The sequence below is a fragment of the Coregonus clupeaformis genome, chromosome 18 (assembly GCF_020615455.1).
Source record: "Coregonus clupeaformis isolate EN_2021a chromosome 18, ASM2061545v1, whole genome shotgun sequence".
Classification (NCBI taxonomy): domain Eukaryota; kingdom Metazoa; phylum Chordata; class Actinopteri; order Salmoniformes; family Salmonidae; genus Coregonus; species Coregonus clupeaformis.
The window spans coordinates 28,813,291-28,835,554 of record NC_059209.1 but is presented as its reverse complement, the minus strand read 5'-3'; the positions used below and the strand labels follow the sequence as shown (position 1 = coordinate 28,835,554).

At 42.3% G+C, this 22,264-nt stretch overlaps 1 protein-coding gene across 1 annotated transcript; it reads right to left on the bottom strand.

The window, feature by feature from the left end:
* Positions 1-492: 492 nt before the first annotated feature.
* On the bottom strand, positions 493-22,175 carry LOC121530669 (vacuolar protein sorting-associated protein 37B-like). Its single transcript, XM_041835804.1, has 4 exons — positions 21,959-22,175; positions 8,282-8,453; positions 4,033-4,115; positions 493-3,701 (listed from the first exon to the last, which is right to left on the bottom strand). Exons 1-4 carry the CDS (start codon positions 22,061-22,063, stop codon positions 3,219-3,221), a joined length of 843 nt encoding a protein of 280 aa, XP_041691738.1. The 5' UTR covers positions 22,064-22,175; the 3' UTR covers positions 493-3,218.
* Between the last annotated feature and the right edge of the window lie 89 nt (positions 22,176-22,264).

Below are 22,264 nucleotides of genomic sequence, written 5' to 3'. Positions count from 1 at the left end.
GCCTGATTTCACCATCAAGGCTGGCTCCTGTATTGTAATTTGGATTCATTAGAACAACCTTCCTCTAACTCCAATGTTCATTATAACATTTAACATAATCAAGATGTGACAATGTATGCATCTTCACAGCAAAATATATTAACAATGAGACAGTAGGTAAGCGTGGTTGTTTCTAATGGTACCCTATTTCCAACATAGTGCACTACTTTTGACCAGAGCCATATGGGCCCTGGTCAAAATTAGTGCTCTATAAAGGGAATAGGACTGTGAGGCCTAGGCCGTAGAGGGAGATCAACTCTATTGAAAGTTCATTCCAAGCTCAGATGCCATTAGTAACCTCACATTTTGGAATATAACCTTCCTAAATATTATGAATTAAGTTGAAATGGCCAACTGTATCAGCACTCCTCCCGAACAACCTACATTACATTTAGAGATCAAGCTTTGTGATTTGGTGTGATGCAACTCAAGAGACAACATAAATACAAAAAAAACACTTTAAAATAGTTTTATAATTCCACCAACCACCTCTACAATCTTAAAAGCTAAAAGACCAACAACATTAACATTGAATCAAACAATGTATGAAATGGAGTACTACAAATGTCTGTATTTTAAAGCAGCCCAAACAGCTGAATTATGCCAGTTATAGACAAACAGCTAGCTACAGCAGAAAAACTCTGAAATGAATAAAATAAAAACTAAAACATGCACACAAACAATGATTAATAATTTAAATTAGAAATGCAGGTTCATCAAAACAATTGGTATACATCAGATTTCTTGCATTTGAAAAAGAAAGATGCATGACTTTATCTTCAACATAACTTACAAGCAAACTGTTATTGCTCCGATTGTGGCCCATGTATAAAAAAATATGCATTTCTGTTTGATATAAAAACTCTAGGAGTCCTATTGTGTTGGCGAAACATAGATATGCATATTAACAGAAATGGTGGTCACCCACCTCAGGGCAGGCAAACCACTGTTTCTATTGATAGTATAAAGAAGCAGTAAGAGTACCACACAAACATTAGGCACAGACCCTGAAGACATACCTCTCAAGCACAAGTTCAGAAGCAAACTGCAGTGGCGGCACCAGCCCCATAGCACCAGTTAGGAGAGTTGAATCCTGACAGGCAGACAGACTCAAGCCTCTCCTGCCCCCAGGCATGCATAACCATCACATTAGTTGGAGAACCGAACTGGGGAACCGAACTGGGGCACAGCCAAGGGGAAGTAAACATTGATGGGGGGGTTAGCAAGGGGCTAGGAACATACTATACATGTATGTTCCTAGGCTAGGGTGATCCAGACCAGCAGATAAGTTAAGCATGGTCAGTGTTCACAGATCGAGCATAGAGCAGTCAGCAGTATGATTCTCCATAATCAGTCCAGTTCAGTGTAGGCACTCATTGGCTCTTTAACAGTGCACAACTGCAGCATTTAGGACAAGGTAACCAACCACTGTTTTAGGATATGTGACTCCTTCAGGATAAGTACTTGTAATAAAAATGGTGCAGAGACATTTTAGTTTCATGTTTGATCCAGACTCCATTTCCTGAATATGGAGTCTGGTGTGAAGAAACAATAGGCTACAAAACGTTAAAATGTGCACACCTCAAACTAGTACCATATGGGTATAAACCTAACAAATGGATATGCAGGAAGGTATGAAAATAGTACTTTTACACAATGGTTTATCTATAAACAACTTCAGAGACATTAAGACAACATGGAATCTTTGGTGTTCAGTCAATGTGATAATGATCCGAATCAAATATTTAGAGCCCAACACAAACATTGTCTACATACATTAATTACAACAGAGAGTGCTACTGTTCACACAACTGTGAATGACTGGCTCAGTTATATACTTAATTTGATATGGACTGTATATGGTTATATCACAGATTAAGATTATATATATATATATATGACTAAATCTTGTTTCAACATCCAGGATGATAAGCTTTAGAACATGTACCCAAGTAAAATCAAGAGAAAAGGTCATTCAATTATGAAAGGAATGCTGAAGGGCAAGACAAAAAGGTGAAAGGCAAACAAATGTCTCAACTGTTGAGCATAAAGTATGCTTATTAGATAACTGACTAAAACATAGTTAAGAAAAATGTATTATATGGCCATGGCCAGATCCTTGATAGGCCAGACCAAAAGGCCCAGGGTTCAGAGTGTTTGTGACAAGAGCCCCACCCACCCCTATCAGCACATATCTGCCCTGAGCGACAGAGACCAACTGTCCTCCGTACTGGATTGAGCATGAGATCCAGACACTCCTTTGACAAATCTCTGTTCTGGAGAAGAGATGCACCCACCTCACAAAAACATTTTATTTCTGTAAAAATGTCTGTCCACTCTTTCCTGGCAAAAATAAGTAAGCATCCAGCATCCTGTAAGACATTCGTACTCTAAATATATATTAATTAATTTCAGAAGAAGTCTCAACATTTCTACGTACCCTATGGAATTAAGTCAGTAAATGTCCGAATATAATGGATACAGGTTTGTGCAGATATACCTGGGAAATTGGTTCTAAAAACAGCACAGTAAGGTCTCTGTTCGTTTTGCATATGCTTTGCCATTATCTTCCGTGAAGAGTCTCTGGTAACGCAACATAAAAACAACCAATCCAAATGACACAGTAGATGAGATGAGAAACAGCGATGAACGGCTGTAGTCCCCCTTCCCTTTAGACACCACAGACGACAGATGAGGCACCGTCACTGTGACAGGGGCAGGAGGAAAGGGAGGACTGAGGACAACTGAGGGGCATGGACTGTCTGACTGGGACAAAGTGGTGATAACCTAGGGCTCATTTAACTGGGGTGATGGCCAGTCCATGCTACTGAGGCCAGTGAACCATTCACTTTAGACTACATCTAAAGCCCTGTCGCTGAGGGATTTAGCTTAGCAAACGTAGGCAGACTGGTAGGTCAAGTCCTTTCTGGGGTGTTGTAGCAATGGAGTATTGATTCTGGTGAAAAGAGTGCAAATTCAATCTCGATGCTGTATAGATTCAGTTTTTTCAGTTGGACATGCCCAGACCAGCCGTAGCAAGTCAATCAACCCCCTTTGCGTTACGTTGCGGCATATTCATGGAGCCTCACAGCCTGACACGACACAGAAGATAGTTCCAGCGAGGCTGCAGTACAAGTCCACTGCACGTACTGTAATGCACCTTTACTGTGGCCCATTCACTACTGAATCATGAAGCCAGACTGCGGAGCCATGCGAGGGGGAGGCCTCTGAGGCAGGGCAGGGGGGTACTGAGACACGAAAGGCTGCAGATACCCAGGGTTGACACTGAGCAAAGAGTGGCCCGCCCTGGGGGGGATAGGGGGGTATGGGGTGGCAGGGTAGGAGAAGACAGCAGGCTGGGGCTGTGGGGCTACAGCTGGGGGTTGTTGGGCTGGAGGGGGAGGGGGGGCTCTCCTTGGCTGGGGCACTGGAAAGGGGTTGTGGTTGTTGGCATCTGTGTAGAGGGGGGCTGGCCTGGCTGAGACCTCCTGAGGGTGGGAGCAGGGGACTGGGACCCGAGGCAGCCGCCCACCCTTCAGCACCATCTCCTGCAGCTTGTCAATCTTCACCCTCCTCAGGTGGGCTAGCTTCCTGTTGCTCTGGTACGAGTCCATGAAGGCATCCAGGGTGACGTCGCCGTCCAAGAAGGAGTCAGCCATGTTCTTTTTAGAAAAGAGGGATGGTTTTAAAACATTCCAATGAAGCAGTCTGGAGATTCCATGCAAACGCAAATCTTTTTTTATGCAAAATAAAATAAAGTATAAACAATGTGATGAATAGATGTGAGGATTGGACAGTAACAAAATTGTGAGGTGTTCTCCCAACTTGTAACAAACGGGACCATAAAGTCAGATTAATAAACCATAAATGATAGGCCCTGTGGGCCACAGCGGAAATAAAAACAGGAAAGGCAGGACACAGTGTTTAAACTGATGGCACAAGAGACATTAGGCCATCCTTTGACAGAGAGAGAGGTGTTGTAATGCTGCTTACCTCTGTCTCCTCTTCAATCTTGGCTCCCTCTGCCTGCAATAGAGCAAGCAATGTGTCCAATGAACTGTTCCCAGAGCTGTGGTCTGTGAGCAGATGAGAAAAAATAAAATAAAAAGTTGACATTTTGTTTACTACTGCAACTAGAATTCATAATCTCACAGTGACAACACTTGAAAATGTGTGGTCTGAACAGAAGAGAGAACAGAAAGGACAAGACAAATGTTTACATTTTGTTTTACAACCGCAACTAGAATTAATCCCAAAAAAAAATCGCCTCTCATAGTCACCCGAATAAAATGTACTGCTGAAAAGAATGAGTAGGCCTCAATAACATGAGACACTGACTAACATGATGACTACTACATAAGTATGAGGGAGTATTCAACCAGTGAGGGGGGAAACACACAGCTCCATATCCAGCCGTCACTCATTCTCTACAACAACATCCTCTGACTGACACCCGAACCAAGGCCTCATTACGAGTTGCCAGGATAGATCCACTCTGAGCAAAGAGACTGACGGTCTTTCATAATGAGTGGTGAACTGAAATAGATTGGGGCCTGCGTCTGTAAATGCACCCTACTCCATAAATAGTACACTACTTTTGACCAGAGCCCTATGTGAGTATGGGGTGCTATTTGGCACAGTCAGGGAGTCTCCAAGGAATCTGAACAAGAGGCCAGCCTTGTTCCTGTTCCTGTGTTGAGTCAGTCTGCTGACTGAAAGTCAATACCAGCTGGAGCTGCTGGAATTACATGCAGGACCTGACACCAAAGCAACCAGGTCACACAGCAAACCTCTAGGTTTCTGATCCCTGCCCACTAGTGTGGTGCCAATGCCAACTCTCTCATATTTCACCAACACTGGACAAATCCCACCTTACAGAAAGACAGACCTCATGTAGCCTATAAGGCGAGAACATGAGCAGTTGGAAATATTTGTATGTGTTATATGTTTCAGCATATCTGTTATTACAATGTTTGTGTAATAACAAAATAAGTATGCGTAAACCCATTTGACTTGTCATAATAAGACAGATATGAGCCATACATTCCATCAAGGAGCTCCAGCAAGAAAGAAAGAAAGACAGAGAGACAGACGGAGACAGGCGGAGACAGAGAGACAGACGGAGACAGAGAGAAAGACAGTCATAGAGAGAAAACACGGTAAAGCCTGGACAAAGGCCTGGCCCCCTCCACCTCCCTGCTCAGTGCCAAATAAAAACTGGCTTAATTTAACGACCTTTCCCCAGGCATGTGATGAACGGCGTTTCACAGTTGCCCCAGCTAGTGGAGTGCACCCACTCACAGTGAATTACCACACTGCCAGAGAGAGAACTACTGTCTGTCCAGTGTCCACCATCACCACTCTCATGACAGCATCACAGGAAAACAACATTTAAACAGGGAGGATGGGGGAGGGGAAGTGGTCATCGATCCAATTGGCATGACTGAGATTGTTGGATTTATTTGTGAACTAGACATGTTCCAAGTAGTGTACTAGAACCAAATCCAAGTGTACTGTGGGTGTGAGTTGCAGAGTGAGGTGTTAGGAGGATAGAAGCTCTTCCTCTGGCCCAGCCAGGGTCTCTACACTCTCTATGGCTCCAGCCAAACGACTCGCTCATCCCCTCTCCAACGAGACAGACTCACAGGAGCATCAGCACTCCTCCATACAATGGAATGATTCTCCACCTCTGAAAGACCAGAGTGGAACACACACACACACAGTTTGAACCCAGGGATCATGAGTGCCATTTAGTAATGGATACAGACCAGCCTCCATGACAGTGAGGGGGAGTTTTTGGCCACTCTCCCTTTCGCTCCCTCCCTCCCATGCACATTTTCCCTCACACGCCCGGCAGCACAACAGCCCGCTGCTGTACTAAGGGGCAGGGCGGCACAGTCTGTCCTGCCACCCTGGCCCTGCACTCACTACCACCCTGGAGCATCTTCTGAAGCACCCCTGTTGCCGTTGCCATGGTGGAGGATGGAGGGAGTCACTGTATGCAAAGGAAACACACAGACCAAACAATACTGGGTTGATTCTGCCTGAAGACCATGCTTTTCATCTGGGTCACATGGCTGAGTTCAGTTGCTCCCAGCGCTGTGGGTTGTCTCCCAAATGGCACCCTATCCACTATATTGCGCAGGAATAGGGTGCCATTTGGGACACAGCCCTGCTCTGTCCTTCCCATAAAGATGCACTACGGCTGCTGCTACTGCTGCTTACAGCAAATCCACAACTAGGACAGCCAGCGCCAGCCAGCCAGCACATAGGGAAACCAGTAACCTACATTTGACAAAAGCCATCTTGCCATCAACAAATGGCAGGAGGCGAGGCCTTCCATAACATAAACGGCCACACAAGTGGAGCATGGGAATATAAAAGTCCATGCACTTGCCATCTCCTGTCTGGACTACTGCAGCTCGCTGTTGGCTGGGCTCCCCGCTTGTGCCATCAAACCCCTGCAACCTTCCCAAGTTCTCCCATGTCACCCCCCTCCTCTGCACACTCCACTGCCTTCCAGTCGAAGCTCGCATTCATTACAAGACCATGGTACTTGCCTACGGAGCAGCAAGAGGAACTGCCCCTCCCTACCTTCAGGCTAAGCTCAAACCCTACACCCCAACCGGAGCACTCCGTTCTGCCACCTCTGGTCTCCTGGCCCTCCCACCCCTATGGGAGGGCAGTTTCTGCTCAGCACAGTCCAAGTTCTTCTCTGTCCTGGCACCCCAATGGTGGAACCAGCTTCCCCCTGCAGCTAGCACAGCAGAGTCCTTGCCCATCTTCTTTACTTTCTAGCTCTGACTTTACTGATAGCTACTTTATTGAGGAAAAATGTACTTACTATGACTGTGATATTTGGTTGTCCCACCTAGCAATCTTAAGATGAATGCACTAAGTCACTCTGGATATGAGCTTCTGCTAAATTACTAAATTGTAAAAATATAAAAGCACAATACCATCTACTGTGTACAACAGGAGGCAGAGAGAGACAGAAATCCTGTTCAACTGAAGGAGGGAAAATGGCAGCCTATGCCTTAGGGAGGGCCAAATCACTGCTCCTGTGACTAGAGGAGAATACAAAGTCAAACTAACTTTATCAGTGAGTGCTAAAGCCGCCAGAACAAAGACTGAAGTGAAATGTTGGCATGCTGTTTGGAGTGGGCTTCCTGGCAACCGCTGAGACATAGCAGGTCATAAGTATCAGCAGTCAATTTATTCAGTGGCATAGGACGCGGGTGGGGGTCCCCTAAAGCCTTCCTTTGATCATCCTTGAGATGTCACTACAACTTCATTGGAGTCCACCTGTTGCCAATTCAATTGATTGGACATGATTTAGAAAGAAACACATGTCTAGATAAGGTTCCAGAGTTGACAGTGCATGTCAGAGCAGAAACTATACCATGAAGTCCAAGGAACTGTCCGTAGACCTCCTAGATCAGGGTTGGGCTACTTTGATAGGGGTGGGGGCCACAAAAAAACAGAACTCATCATGGGGGCCGCAGTGACTTGTGGGTCTGCGTACCCACATCCATCCCACACAAAGTGCTGTGGAGGAGTGTCAACATGTGGGTATACATCTCTCTCTCTCTCTCTCTACCCCCGTCGCCCTCTACCCCGGTCTCTCTCTCAGCTACTGCAGTATAGCAGGAATCTAATTCAATGCTGGATCCTGCTCAATACTGGCAGAGATGAGCTAGTGCAGGAGGGAAGATGAAACTGGGTTAGGGCCACTATACAGGCCCAGGGGCCTTCTGATGGGAAAAGTTGGAGAAACTGGTCAGGTCTGTGTGTCATGATCTAACGGAAGAACAAACAAGAGAAAAATATTATGCAACATCACAAACTACCCTCCATGATAGTCAACGACAATGTTCAAAAGCTCAAAGTGAGTTGTCAATTTGGCAATCCAGGTAATATCATTGAACTTCTTCAAACCGTAAAGCCATCACACAAACCGTTAATAGCAGCACCATGTTTATGTCAACAAACATAAAAGTTGTTTATCATATCAACCTATTCATGTCAACAGTCATGCATTGTAAATTCAAATATACTCTAATTTTGCAAACAGTAAGAAAGCCTTGTCCAAGACAGAATGGCCCAACGGGCAGGAATCTTAATCCTGTTTCTGTAGCGTGTATTACCTAGTTTAACATGTATTACCTAGTTTAACATGTATTACCTAGTTTAACATGTATTACCTAGTTTAACATGTATTACCTAGTTTAACATGTATTACCTAGTTTGGATTTGTAAACCTGGTAGGCCTCAAAGCTCTCCTGTAGGGAGCTGTAGCGCTTGGTGAGCTGGCTCTTCTTGTGATGCAGTCTGGGCTGCAGTTGAAGGTTCTGCTCTGCTAGGCTGCGGTTACTGGCCAGGGTCATCTCCTTGATCTGCTGCACCTCCTGCATCTACAACATACAAAGGATCACACAGACATTGAGTACGATTATATGCATACAATAATGTGATTGTGGATAGTCAGATTAATATAATAGTTTGATTAAAAAGTTTAATAGATGAACGATTTCCCTAATAATCCTGTTTACATGGACAGATCTGAATGGCACTCTGATAAATGCAGAAAATTGGCAATCAAAATAAACATTGTACCACAGCGACAATGTTATTTTTGGGAAGCATATTTGATTCTGAGTTCGGACATACAGTATAAAGTTTGTATGTGAAAACTACTTGTAAGTAAGCATATTCCATTTTTCTGAACTCACTTCACTCTCTCATAACAGGTGCTAGCACATGCGCAGATCAAATACACCACTGGAACGCTGATTAAGGTGTTTACATGTTATTGCAGCTCAATGGGTGTAACTTTTGTTGACAACTTCGATACCCTTTGGAAACAAAACACTTTTTATAAGGAGGATGGGATCCACCCGAATAATTTGGGTTCCTGGATCCTTTCACAGCATTCTAAGGCTGCGTTGAGATAATGACTTATCAGTGACTCAAGCCCAGCTCAGTTAATCCCTACCATTGTGTCGCTGAGTTGTCATAATGCTTCAGCAAATGTACATTATACCAGGGGCGTTGGTAGACACAATGTAAGTAACCTATTTTATGTCCCTCTAACTGCCCTGAATGCTGCTGATCCTACAGCTATTGTATGCAGTAATAAGGTGCCTATGAACCAGAGTTACAGTGGGGGAAAAAAATATTTAGTCAGCCACCAATTGTGCAAGTTCTCCCACTTAAAAAGATGAGAGAGGCCTGTAATTTTCATCATAGGTACACGTCAACTATGACAGACAAAATGAGAAAAAATTTCCAGAAAATCACATTGTAGGATTTTTAATGAATTTATTTGCAAATTATGGTGGAAAATAAGTATTTGGTCAATAACAAAAGTTTCTCAATATTTTGTTATATACCCTTTGTTGGCAATGACACAGGTCAAACGTTTTCTGTAAGTCTTCACAAGGTTTTCACACACTGTTGCTGGTATTTTGGCCCATTCCTCCATGCAGATCTCCTCTAGAGCAGTGATGTTTTGGTGCTGTCGCTGGGCAACACGGACTTTCAACTCCCTCCAAAGATTTTATATGGGGTTGAGATCTGGAGACTGGCTAGGCCACTCCAGGTCCTTGAAATGCTTTTTACGAAGCCACTCCTTCGTTGCCCGGGCGGTGTGTTTGGGATCATTGTCATGCTGAAAGACCCAGCCACGTTTCATCTTCAATGCCCTTGCTGATGGAAGGAGGTTTTCACTCAAAATCTCACGATACATGGCCCCATTCATTCTTTCCTTTACACGGATCAGTCGTCCTGGTCCCTTTGCAGAAAAACAGCCCCAAAGCATGATGTTTCCACCGCCATGCTTCACAGTAGGTATGGTGTTCTTTGGATGCAACTCAGCATTCTTTGTCCTCCAAACACGACGAGTTGAGTTTTTACCAAAAAGTTCTATTTTGGTTTCATCTGACCATATGACATTCTCCCAATCCTCTTCTGGATCATCCAAATGCACTCTAGCAAACTTCAGACGGGCCTGGACATGTACTGGCTTAAGCAGGGGGGACACGTCTGGCACTGCAGGATTTGAGTCCCTGGCGGCGTAGTGTGTTACTGATGGTAGGCTTTGTTACTTTGGTCCCAGCTCTCTGCAGGTCATTCACTAGGTACCCCAGTGTGGTTCTGGGATTTTTGCTCACCGTTCTTGTGATCATTTTGACCCCATGGGGTGAGATCCCAGATCGAGGGAGATTATCAGTGGTCTTGTATGTCTTCCATTTCCTAATAATTGCTCCCATAGTTGATTTCTTCAAACCAAGCTGCTTACCTATTGCAGATTCAGTCTTCCCAGCCTGGTGCAGGTCTACAATTTTGTTTCTGGTGTCCTTTGACAGCTCTTTGGTCTTGGCCATAGTGGAGTTTGGAGTGTGACTGTTTGAGGTTGTGGACAGGTGTCTTTTATACTGATAACAAGTTCAAACAGGTGCCATTAATACAGGTAACGAGTGGAGGACAGAGGAGCCTCTTAAAGAAGAAGTTACAGGTCTGTGAGAGCCAGAAATCTTGCTTGTTTGTAGGTGACCAAATACTTATTTTCCACCATAATTTGCAAATAAATTCATTAAAGATCCTACAATGTGATTTTCTGGATTTCTTTTTCTCAACTTGTCTGTCATAGTTGACGTGTAACTATGATGAAAATTACAGGCCTCTCTCATCTTTTTAAGTGGGAGAACTTGCACAATTGGTGGCTGACTAAATACTTTTTTCCCCCACTGTATATTCTTAGCACTGAGGCGGTGTACTCTAGTAGGAAGTCCACTGTGTGCAGCTCACCCTGCACTAACATAAATAACATGAGCATGTATACTTCTGCTAAGCTTCCCAGTAAAGCAATGCAAACAATCAAGCATCCCAATAAAGTGCTAAAAATAGCCCACGTTAAAATATGTAGCTTAAGAAACAAGGTTCATTAAATTAATCGCTAGTAACAGATAACATTCCAATTCTGACTATCTCTGAAACTCAGATAATACCTTTGATGATACAGTGGAAGCAATACATAGTTATAACATCTACAGAAAAGACAGAAATGCCAATGGGGGTGTTGCTGTTTATATTCAGAACCATATTCCTGTAAAGCTTAGAGAGGATCTCATGTTAAATACTGTTCAAGTAATATGGCTACAGGTTCTGCCTCACCTAAAGCCCATTCTTGTGGGAAGCTGCTATAGACCACCAAGTGCTAACAGTCAGTATCTGGATAACATGTGTGAAATGCTTGATAATGTATGTCATATAAACAGAGATGTATATTTTCTGGGTGATTTAAATATTGACAGGCTTTCATCAAGCTGCCCACTCAAGAAAAAGCTTCAAACTGTAACCAGTGCATGCAACCTGGTTCAGGATATCTGTCAACCTACCAGGGTAGTTACAAACAGCACAGGAATGAAATCATCAACATGTATTGATCACATCTTTACTAATGCTGCAGAAATTAGCTTGAAAGCAGTATCCAGATCCATCGAATGTAGTGATCACAATATAGTAGCCATATCTAGGAAAACAAAAGTTCCAAATGCTGGGCCTAATATAGTGTATAAGAGGTCATACAATACGTTTTGTAGTGATTCCTATGTTGTTGATGTAAATAATATTTGTTGGTCTGTGGTGTGTAATGAGTAGCAACCAGACGCTGCACTTGACCCATTTATGAAATTGCTTATTCTAAAAGCTGTTAAATCCCTGTGGATTAATGAGGAATTGAAACATTTTATAGTTCAGAGGGATGCGGCAAAACTAATGGCAAATAAGTCTGGCTGCACAACCGATTGGCAAACGTACTGCAAATAGAGAAATCATGTGACTAAACTGAATAAAAAGAAGAAGAAACTATACTATGAAACAAAGATAAATTATTTAAAGAATGATAGTAAAAAGCTCTGGAGCACCTTAAATTAAATTTTGCCCAAAAAGGCAAACTCAGCTCCATCATTCATTGAATCAGATGGCTCCTTCATCATCACAAACCCACTGATCTTGCCAATGAAAAAATCATTGAAGTAATTGGCAATATTAGCTAATTTAGGCATGACATGCCAGCAACAAACACTGACACTACACATCCAAGAATAACTAATCAAATTATGAAAGACAAGCGTTGTAATTTTGAATTCTGTAAAGTGTGGAAGAGGTGAAAAAATTATTGTTGTCTATCAACAATGACAAGCCACCGGGGTCTGACAACTTGGATGGATAAGTACTGAGGATAATAGCGGACGATATTGCCACTCCTATTTGCCATATCTTCAATTTAAGCCTACTAGAAAGTGTGTGCCATCAGGCCTGGAGGGAAGCAAAAGTCATTCCGCTACCTAAGAATAGTAAAGCCCCCTTTACTGGCTCAAATAGCCGACCAATCAGCCTGTAAACTTTTGGAAAAATGTGTGTTTGACCAGATACAATCCTATTTTACAGTAAACAAATTGACTTCAACAAGCACAGGACTTACACAAATGACTGATGATTGACAGAGAAATTGATGCTAAAAAGATTGTGTTGGCTGTTTTGTTAGACTTCAGTGCGGCTTTTGACATTATCGATCATAGTCTGCTGCTGGAAAAACCTATTTGTTATGGCTTTACACCCCCTGCTATATTGTGGATAAAGAGTTACAGTGGGGATAAAAAGTATTTAGTCAGCCACCAATTGTGCAAGTTCTCCCACTTAAGAAGATGAGAGAGGCCTGTAATTTTCATCATAGGTACACGTCAACTATGACAGACAAAATGAGAAAAAAAAATCCAGAAAATCACATTGTAGGATTTTTAATGAATTTATTTGCAAATTATGGTGGAAAATAAGTATTTGGTCAATAACAAAAGTTTCTCAATACTTTGTTATATACCCTTTGTTGGCAATGACACAGGTCAAACGTTTTCTGTAAGTCTTCACAAGGTTTTCACACACTGTTGCTGGTATTTTGGCCCATTCCTCCATGCAGATCTCCTCTAGAGCAGTGATGTTTTGGGGCTGTCGCTGGGCAACACGGACTTTCAACTCACTCCAAAGATTTTCTATGGGGTTGAGATCTGGAGACTGGCTAGGCCACTCCAGGACCTTGAAATGCTTCTTATGAAGCCACTCCTTCGTTGCCCGGGCGGTGTGTTTGGGATCATTGTCATGCTGAAAGACCCAGCCACGTTTTATCTTCAATGCCCTTGCTGCTGGAAGGAGGTTTTCACTCAAAATCTCACGATACATGGCCCCATTCATTCTTTCCTTTACACGGATCAGTCGTCCTGGTCCCTTTGCAGAAAAACAGCCCCAAAGCATGATGTTTCCACCCCCATGCTTCACAGTAGGTATGGTGTTCTTTGGATGCAACTCAGCATTCTTTGTCCTCCAAACACGACAAGTTGAGTTTTTACCAAAAAGTTATATTTTGGTTTCATCTGACCATATGATATTCTCCCAATCCTCTTCTGGATCATCCAAATGCACTCTAGCAAACTTCAGACGGGCCTGGACATGTACTGGCTTAAGCAGGGGGACACGTCTGGCACTGCAGGATTTGAGTCCCTGGCGGCGTAGTGTGTTACTGATGGTAGGCTTTGTTACTTTGGTCCCAGCTCCCTGCAGGTCATTCACTAGGTCCCCCCGTGTGGTTCTGGGATTTTTGCTCACCGTTCTTGTGATCATTTTGACCCCACGGGGTGAGATCTTGCGTGGAGCCCCAGATCGAGGGAGATTATCAGTGGTCTTGTATGTCTTCCATTTCCTAATAATTGCTCCCACAGTTGATTTCTTCAAACCAAGCTGCTTACCTATTGCAGATTCAGTCTTCCCAGCCTGGTGCAGGTCTACAATTTTGTTTCTGGTGTCCTTTGACAGCTCTTTGGTCTTGGCCATAGTGGAGTTTGGAGTGTGACTGTTTGAGGTTGTGGACAGGTGTCTTTTATACTGATAACAAGTTCAAACAGGTGCCATTAATACAGGTAACGAGTGGAGGACAGAGGAGCCTCTTAAAGAAGAAGTTACAGGTCTGTGAGAGCCAGAAATCTTGCTTGTTTGTAGGTGACCAAATACTTATTTTCCACCATAGTTTGCAAATAAATTCATTAAACATCCTACAATGTGATTTTCTGGATTTTTTTTCTTCTCAATTTGTCTGTCATAGTTGACGTGTACCTATGATGAAAATTACAGGCCTCTCTCATCTTTTTAAGTGGGAGAACTTGCACAATTGGTGGCTGACTAAATACTTTTTTTCCCCACTGTACCTGTCTAATAGAACACAGAGGGTATTCTTTAATGGGAGCCTCTCCAACATAATCCAGGTAGAATCAGGAATTCCCCAGGGCAGCTGCCTAGGCCCCTTATTTTTTCAATCTTTACTAACGACATGCCACTGGCTTTGAGTAACGCCAGTGTGTATATGTATGCGGATGACTCAACACTATACACGTCAGCTACTACAGCGACTGAAATGACTGCAACACTTAAAGAGCTGCAGTTAGTTTCAGAATGGGTGGCAAGGAATAAGTTAGTCCTAAATATTTCCAAAACTAAAAGCATTGTATTTGGGACAAATCATTCACTAAACCCTAAACCTCAACTAAATCTTGTAATGAATAATGTGGAAATTGAGCAAGTTGAGGTGAGTAAACTGCTTGGAGTAACCCTGGATTGTAAACTGTCATGGTCAAAACATATTGATACAACAGTAGCTAAGATGGGGAGAAGTCTGTCCATAATAATGTGCTGCTCTACCTTCTTAACAGCACTATAAACAAGGCAGGTCCTACAGGCTCTAGTTTTGTCGCACCTGGACTACTGCCACAAAGAGGGACTTAGGAAAATTACAATTGGCTCGGAACAGGGCAGCACGGCTGGCCCGTTAATGTACACGGAGAGCTAACATTAATGATATGCATGTCAATCTCTCATGGCTCAAAGTGGAGGAGAGACTGACTTCATCACTACTTGTTGACATGCTGAATGCACCGAGGTGTCTGTTTTTTTAAACTACTCGCACATAGCTCGGACACCCATGCATATCCCACAAGACATGCCACCAGAGGTCTCTTCACAATCCCAAAGTCCAGTACAGACTATGGGAGGCGCACAGTACTACATAGAGCCATGACTACATGGAACTCTATTCCACATCAGGTAACTGATGCAAGCAGTAGAATCAGATTTTAAAAAACAGATAAAAATACACCTTGTGGAACAGCGGGGACTGAAGAGATACACACACAGGAGCAGACACACATACGCACACGGGCGCTAGCACAAGGACTCTGAACACACGTACATTGTCAATATTGTTGTATGGTGGTATCATACATTTTTTGTTGTAGATATGTAGTGGTGTAACAATGTTATATGATGTACTGTTTTATCTTTTGTTAAGTGCCTTGGTGTGTTTGGACCCCAGGAAAAGTAGATGCTGCCTTGGCAGCAGCTAATGGGGATCCCTAATAAATACAAATAATTTAAAAGATTGCTCAGAAAACCAGGTGTTTTAATCGGTGACGATTAAGACAAGCAGAGTAAGGTGTTTACATGACTATTGCATAATCTGCCTACTGCCATGATCAGTTTAATATTGGATTATTACTGTGCATGTAAACATACTCATTGTAAGACACACACATACACTGTAAAATACACACACATAGGCTTAGGCGGTATACAGATTTTCCTATAGTCATACCGTCCTTCTCTCATCCCAGGACTTATGCTATTACCGGCATTATTCATCACCTAATGTGCGCCACACAACAGAGACTCGCTCATTGATATAGAACGCTATGTACTCACCAGCTCCTGCTTTCTCCCAGTGTGCTATTTACAAACAAAGACGTGACTGGCTCAACTGTTCTGGGGAACTACGGTAAGATTGATAATATAAAATAATGTGACCGGTGCTTTATCGCTTAAGGTATTGCACAAGTTGACTGGTATTAACTCACAACAAAAGCCCATGGCATGTCGCTTATGATTGTTTATTTTTTATTGTCATAGTTTGAGGCAAGAATCTAAACACCTTATCAAGGACAGAAAAAGTGAGTAGCTTGGGCGTGAACAGCATCATGTTGCCCAACTCTGAAAATGCATTAACTAGCCTAATAGGCAGTAGAACACTACTTCCAAAAGTAATTATCTTGTCAGGGAATGACAGAAGCCAGCCAGCAGTGTGGGCTGGAGGGTGCCAGAGAGAAAACAACATTTCAGACAAGGCCAGAGGCTAAGTACATTCATAACCACTGAACTGCCGTGACCTGAGCTGACCAAACCATACAACCAACTAACTTCCCAGAACAGAACCGTACCGCGTCTCAATAAGCCACTCCAACGCAGTGCACTGAAAAAAACAGGCCTTTAAATAGCGTCCATAACTGCAGGCTTGTTCTGTCAAACCAAACACATTATGTTTTGCAGGGGAAGGAAATAGTTCCTGACTGGCTCTCCACTTTCTCTGTACAGTGACAGAAGATGAGGAAAAAATGGAACGGGGAACACCAAAACTGTCACACCAAACATAGACTGTGCTGCTCAACATATTCGTTTTCTTCCCATTTAAGATGACATATAAGAACATAATGACGTTATTATGCTGAAGGCAGAAGCTTTTAGCTGTGTGGGGATTGAGTACAGCGGCCGTATCTGTATCAAGCAGCTCAGAGTAGGTTGGAGTGATGATCTAGGATCAGTTTAGCCTTTTAAATCATAATGAATATGATTACATGGACAGGGAACACCTGATCCTAGATCAGCACTCCTACTCTGAGATGCTTGATAAATACACATACAGCCCCAGAGCTCAGAGGGCCAGTGGCAGCATCAGCATCACACCCAAACAGAGGCTTTCATTTGGAGACTGTGACCATCTAGTCGCATTTTGTGACCTTTAACTTGCCTGTGTGAGTACACAAATAAATACAAAATACTCGACCAGTTCACCTCAATCAAAAGTCCTATTTTTGGGGCGGATAAAACCATTACATTTGTAAAGTGCATTATCCTCATGATTCCTGTAATAAAAGTGAAAGCCCTGCTGACAATCAAGCTTTGAAATGCAGAGCGTGCTAAATTGCGCACCGGTCATCGCAAGTGCACTAAGCCATTGCAAAAAAAATGGAAGATATTTACTGTTAGATTAATACATGGCTACTAGCGGTAGGTGTTATATTTAAGGCCCGAAGAGGTGTTGTATATGGCCAATATACCACGGTTAAGGGCTGTTGTTACATCATCCTTATCACTTTACAGAAATTCTCCAAACCCAAAAGTATAGATAGTTCTAAACAAAAAGCCTTAAAAAAAATCTAAAAACAATATAAAGCCATCTTCTTCTATGAACTCACTGTAATCTAAAATATCTAATACCAATCGTATATGGTTACGAATACTCCTTCCTTTAATAATAATATAATAATATGCCATTTAGCAGACGCTTTTATCCAAAGCGACTTACAGTCATGCGTGCATACATATTATTTTTTTTTTTGTGTATGGGTGGTCCCGGGGATCGAACCTACTACCTTGGCGTTACAAGCGCCGTGCTCTACCAGCTGAGCTACAGAGGACCACAATTAGCCTCAATTAGCCTTAATGAAGGCTAATTGAGTTTCACTGATTATATCATCAAGGCCTTTTTTCTGCCTATTAGCATAGACATGTGCTAGTAACTTATAGTCAGTTGCCAACAACGTGATTGGTCTCCAATCGTCGAAGTAAAGAGAGTCCTTCTTTGGTTTGGGTATAAAAACTATTAGTCCCTGTCTCAAAGAAGGAGGTAAGATAGCATTAGCAATACCCTCTTTGTAGACCGAAAGCAAGAACTCTAATATTAGGCCAAAAATGTTGATAGACATGATACTAGCAGTTCGGTGGCTATGAGTAATGGAACATCCCCTCGTTTCTCTATTGCTAGAGGAATTAGACAGGGTTGTCCAATCTCCACTCTTATTTATTTTAGCCACAGATTTACTATACATATTTCTTAACAAATTGGAGAATTTAAAAGGGATCCGTATTTTGTTAAAGACATTTACTCCCTTTAAGAGTGTGCGCCTAATCTCAGCTCGTTTCCTGTATAAAAGACACCTGGGAGCCAGAAATCTTTCTGATTGAGAGGGGGTCAAATACTTATTTCCCTCATTAAAATGCAAATCAATTTATAACATTTTTGACATGTGTTTTTCTGGATTTTTGTTGTTGTTATTCTGTCTCTCACTGTTCAAATAAACCTACCATTAAAATTATAGACTGATCATTTCTTTGTCAGTGGGCAAACGTACAAAATCAGCAGGGGATCAAATACTTTTTAACCTCACTGTAAGCATATTCTGCAGATAAGACATCTTAATGATCTATGTTACCTAGCTAATTCTGATTTCTCCACTACACCTGTTAATGATTTCTTGCACAAAAAGGTACAATTTTGACAAAACGCTGTGTGTTTTTTGCTCCTCTGATTCAGAATCTATCGAGCCTTTTTTGTTTTAATGCCGCCATTCAAGTAAACTATGGATTGAAATTCATGAATGGTCTCAAATGACCTATGTTTACCTTTGATGATGTTAAATGGCATTATGCTTATCCTTGTAATTCTGATCATAACTATTTTATTAACATTATTATTCTCTTGGCCAAATATTATATTCACAAATGTAAATGGAGTGGGGAAATTCCTTATTTTGTAGTTTTTTTTTCCATTGAACTTTTACAATTTTATAAATCCCTCAAACTTGTGAATCTTAAAAAGTTGGAAAAAGTATTAGAAGTCATGTCTCTGAATGTCTGTTAATGTCTCATTGCCTTGTCACATCTAAAAATGACCTGAATTATTCACCTGGTGTTTTATTTTTTCATTGTTTATGTGTAATACTGGTATTATTGTTGCAATAAAAAATCATTTAAAAAAAGGGCTGTTAGACAACGCAAGACGGAGTGGCCTGGATACAGCCATTAACCATAGTATATTGACCATATTTTTACATTTTTGTCATTTAGCAGACGCTCTTATCCAGAGTGACTTACAGTTAGTGAATACATTATATATATATATATATTTTATTATTTTTTATACTGGCCCCCCATGGGAATCGAACCCACAACCCTGGCGTTGCAAACGCCATGCTCTATCAACTGAGCTACATCCCTGCCGGCCATTCCCTCCCCTACCCTGGACGACGCTGGGCCAATTGTGCGCCGCCCATGAGTCTCCCGGTCGCGGCCGGCTGCGACAGAGCCTGGATTCGAACCAGGATCTCTAGTGGCACAGTTAGCACTGCGATGCAGTGCCTTAGACCACTGCGCCACTCACCCATATACCACAAACCCCAGTAAAAATATATTCTGGGTCATACCTATGGTACACGGTCTGATATACCATGGCTTTCAGCCAATCAGCATTCAGGGCTCAAACCACCCAGTTTATCATTAGAGTTAGCGATCTAGCTAATGTGTTTTGAGTTTCCACTTCCTCATGTGGTGAGTTTGCACCACATGGGGGGTGAATACTTTCGCAAGCCACTGTATCTTCTTATCACAGTTGCCCAAGTAAGTCTCTTATTCACTGACTGACACTGGCTTACACCTGCGGTTATGTTCTTTTCTCCTGTCTCTAACCACAATCACATCAAAATGGTGACAATATGCCTCTTCTCTTCAGCTCTACTGAGAGAGAGGCTTTGCCTACTGAGACACTGATCATGGAAGAAATTCACATAGAGGGGCTGAATGACTGTACACAATCAGCTTAAACTCAAATTCACTTAGCATTTTGACATTTCACATGCTAAGTTAATCAGAAGACACATCATGTGGTGATAGAGAACTAGGTCACCCAGCACCCCGGCGTCCAGATCCTCCCTGTAACATTTGTTCAAAAGGAACTTTCCTTGCTTGATATGCTATTCTTAGCTGGATGTCTTGGGTTGGGTTGAAGATAGCGTGCAGTTACAGCTGCCTGATCAAACCAAGACCAGTCTGGCAGCTATAGTCCCCGTCTGTCCCTGACTAACACACACACACACGCCGTTAGAGAGTGCAGTAAAATAATAATACACTGAGTTAACTTAGAACAATAGGTTTATATCTACTGGCAGGGCACATGTTAGTCTACGCCTGTTGTTTACGAAGCATGTGACAAATATAATTTGATGTGATTGATTTGATGTCAATACGAAAAAGTATGAAAACCTATGCACTCACTACTGTACGTTTCTCTGGATAAGAGTGTTTGCTAAATGATTAAAATGTAAATGTTGATTGATGTCTGGCTACCAGACAATATAAAACAGTCAGTATGTAGCCTATGATATGAACCAAGGTAAGCCAAAGAGACTTGTGTAGATCCAGACTGAGATTGTTCTTCATCTCAAATAACAAGAACAGACCACATTCAAATGTAACTCCATTTGCATACAATGACTGCGCAGGTGAGGGAGAGTGCATTTCCAAATGTGTTAACTAGCCGGAAGTGTAGAAGTGTCCCTATTTACGGGTATGCAATCAATGCATTCTCATTCCTGGAGCAGTACACAGTGTACTTACTTACTGTACTGTACCTGCTCAGATTACATATACATGTTCAAAGCTGTGACATCCAGCAGCTTCGCCTTTGGTAAGGTGCGGAACTTTCCAACTAACTCAATGAGGTGTGTCCTGAGTTAGTCAGAACTGCCTTTTCCAGGCATTAGGAGCACTTCTCGCCATCTTGCTGTATCCCAAATGGCACCCTATTCCCTATATAGAGCAGCACTACTTTTGGCCAGGGCCCTTCCCTCCTCTGACAAGTCAATACATCCCCCTCTGTAACCTGTAATGACGTAGCTGAAGGTCCATGGTTGGTAACCAACAGCATTAGCTCTGTGCTATATAGCCCTATTGGCATTCGACTCCACTGCCACAAACTGTTTCTGCATCATACAGCATAAAACGAAACCATGGTCAGCTAGAATCAGATAGAGGGAGTAATAAAAATGGAACTGGGACTATAAAAATCTGATCTCTGATGATAGCACATTGAGACACATACAAATCAATGCTTGCTGGTTTAATTGATTATTTTACAACATCAGTTAACGTAGGCCTAGATCCATCTGTAGGGGAAATGAGGATTCTATGGAATTCATGTCTAGGAACCACTGTTCACCCTCATATACAGTGGGACAGCTTGGTTCTTGTTTTATGTGTGCTACTAGAAGTCCTGACCAAGAAGGAGAACTCTCTGAAAATTTAAGCAATCATCATTATTAAGCCGTGGAGCAGTTTACATTCAATATAATCTAACAAAGTACTGAAAGTTATTCTGTTTTGTTGAGCAGAATGCCATGACATGGCACAGTTTGCAACTAAGTCCATTCAGCAGCTGGTCTTGCAATTGACGTTTCCCAAACAGATCCTTTCTGACCACCTTAACTGTATGTCCAGTCATTGCTGCAGCTTGGCAACATAGCGTACAGTATTTTGCTTTGTCACTCACCAACCACAATACCGGACTCCCTCCCCAGAGAGGAACTACGTATTTTTGCTCTTTGCCAAGACAAACATGGGTAGGATACTGTCCATTTTAACTACAAAAACATTGTCATGTTGCTTATACTGTCAATCACTGTGAGTGTTTTTGCTTGTTACTTTGTCAGTGGCAAACTGCAAGTGTTGCTATTCTACGAAACGTCTCTAGTTCCAGGAAGGTTACTTAAGTAAGAAAGTAACGTTCTAAACGGTCTTCAATAAACGTGACACACCTGCCATTGAAATATGTATTGTGAAGTAATATTGAAAATAATATTGGGAAGTATGCCATTGTTCCGCTAATTCTCAACTTACCCTACAAGCTGGCAAAAGCTAAACAAAGGGCTTGAAATTGAAAGAATGCAGCAGAAAACCCAAGTGATATAGGAATATTGTTATAGTGGCTTACCTCTTCCATTTCTTGGACAATGCTGTTGAGTTTGTCATCATCCTCAAGCAATTCGTTGAGCTGTGTCATCGAGTACGAACTAAACTTGTTCCCAAAACCAGACATTTCTGTCACAGCTGCGTTCCTCTCTTCGCCTCGCGGATCCTTTCGATGGAGGGCCTTCACTTCACGCGATCCAGAGAATAAACAGCAGCAAGTTAGACTGGCTGAATAAATAAAAAAAGCTGGAGCCTCTAACCGGAAACTGTGGGTGCCTTCTTCTTCTTCAGTGGGGTTTATCGGCGGTTGGCATCCAACGTTATGGTG

What these genes read in the sequence shown, in the direction of transcription:
- LOC121530669 (XM_041835804.1), bottom strand. Translation starts at nt 22,063, where the DNA reads ATGTCTGGTTTTGGGAACAAGTTTAGTTCGTACTCGATGACACAGCTC. An exon ending in TTGTCCAAGAAATGGAAGAG is followed by an intron (nt 8,454 to 21,958) that starts GTAAGCCACTAT and finishes TGTATGTTGTAG; the next exon opens with ATGCAGGAGGTGCAGCAGAT. An exon ending in GGTTTACAAATCCAAACTAG is followed by an intron (nt 4,116 to 8,281) that starts GTAATACATGTT and finishes ATCTGCTCACAG; the next exon opens with ACCACAGCTCTGGGAACAGT.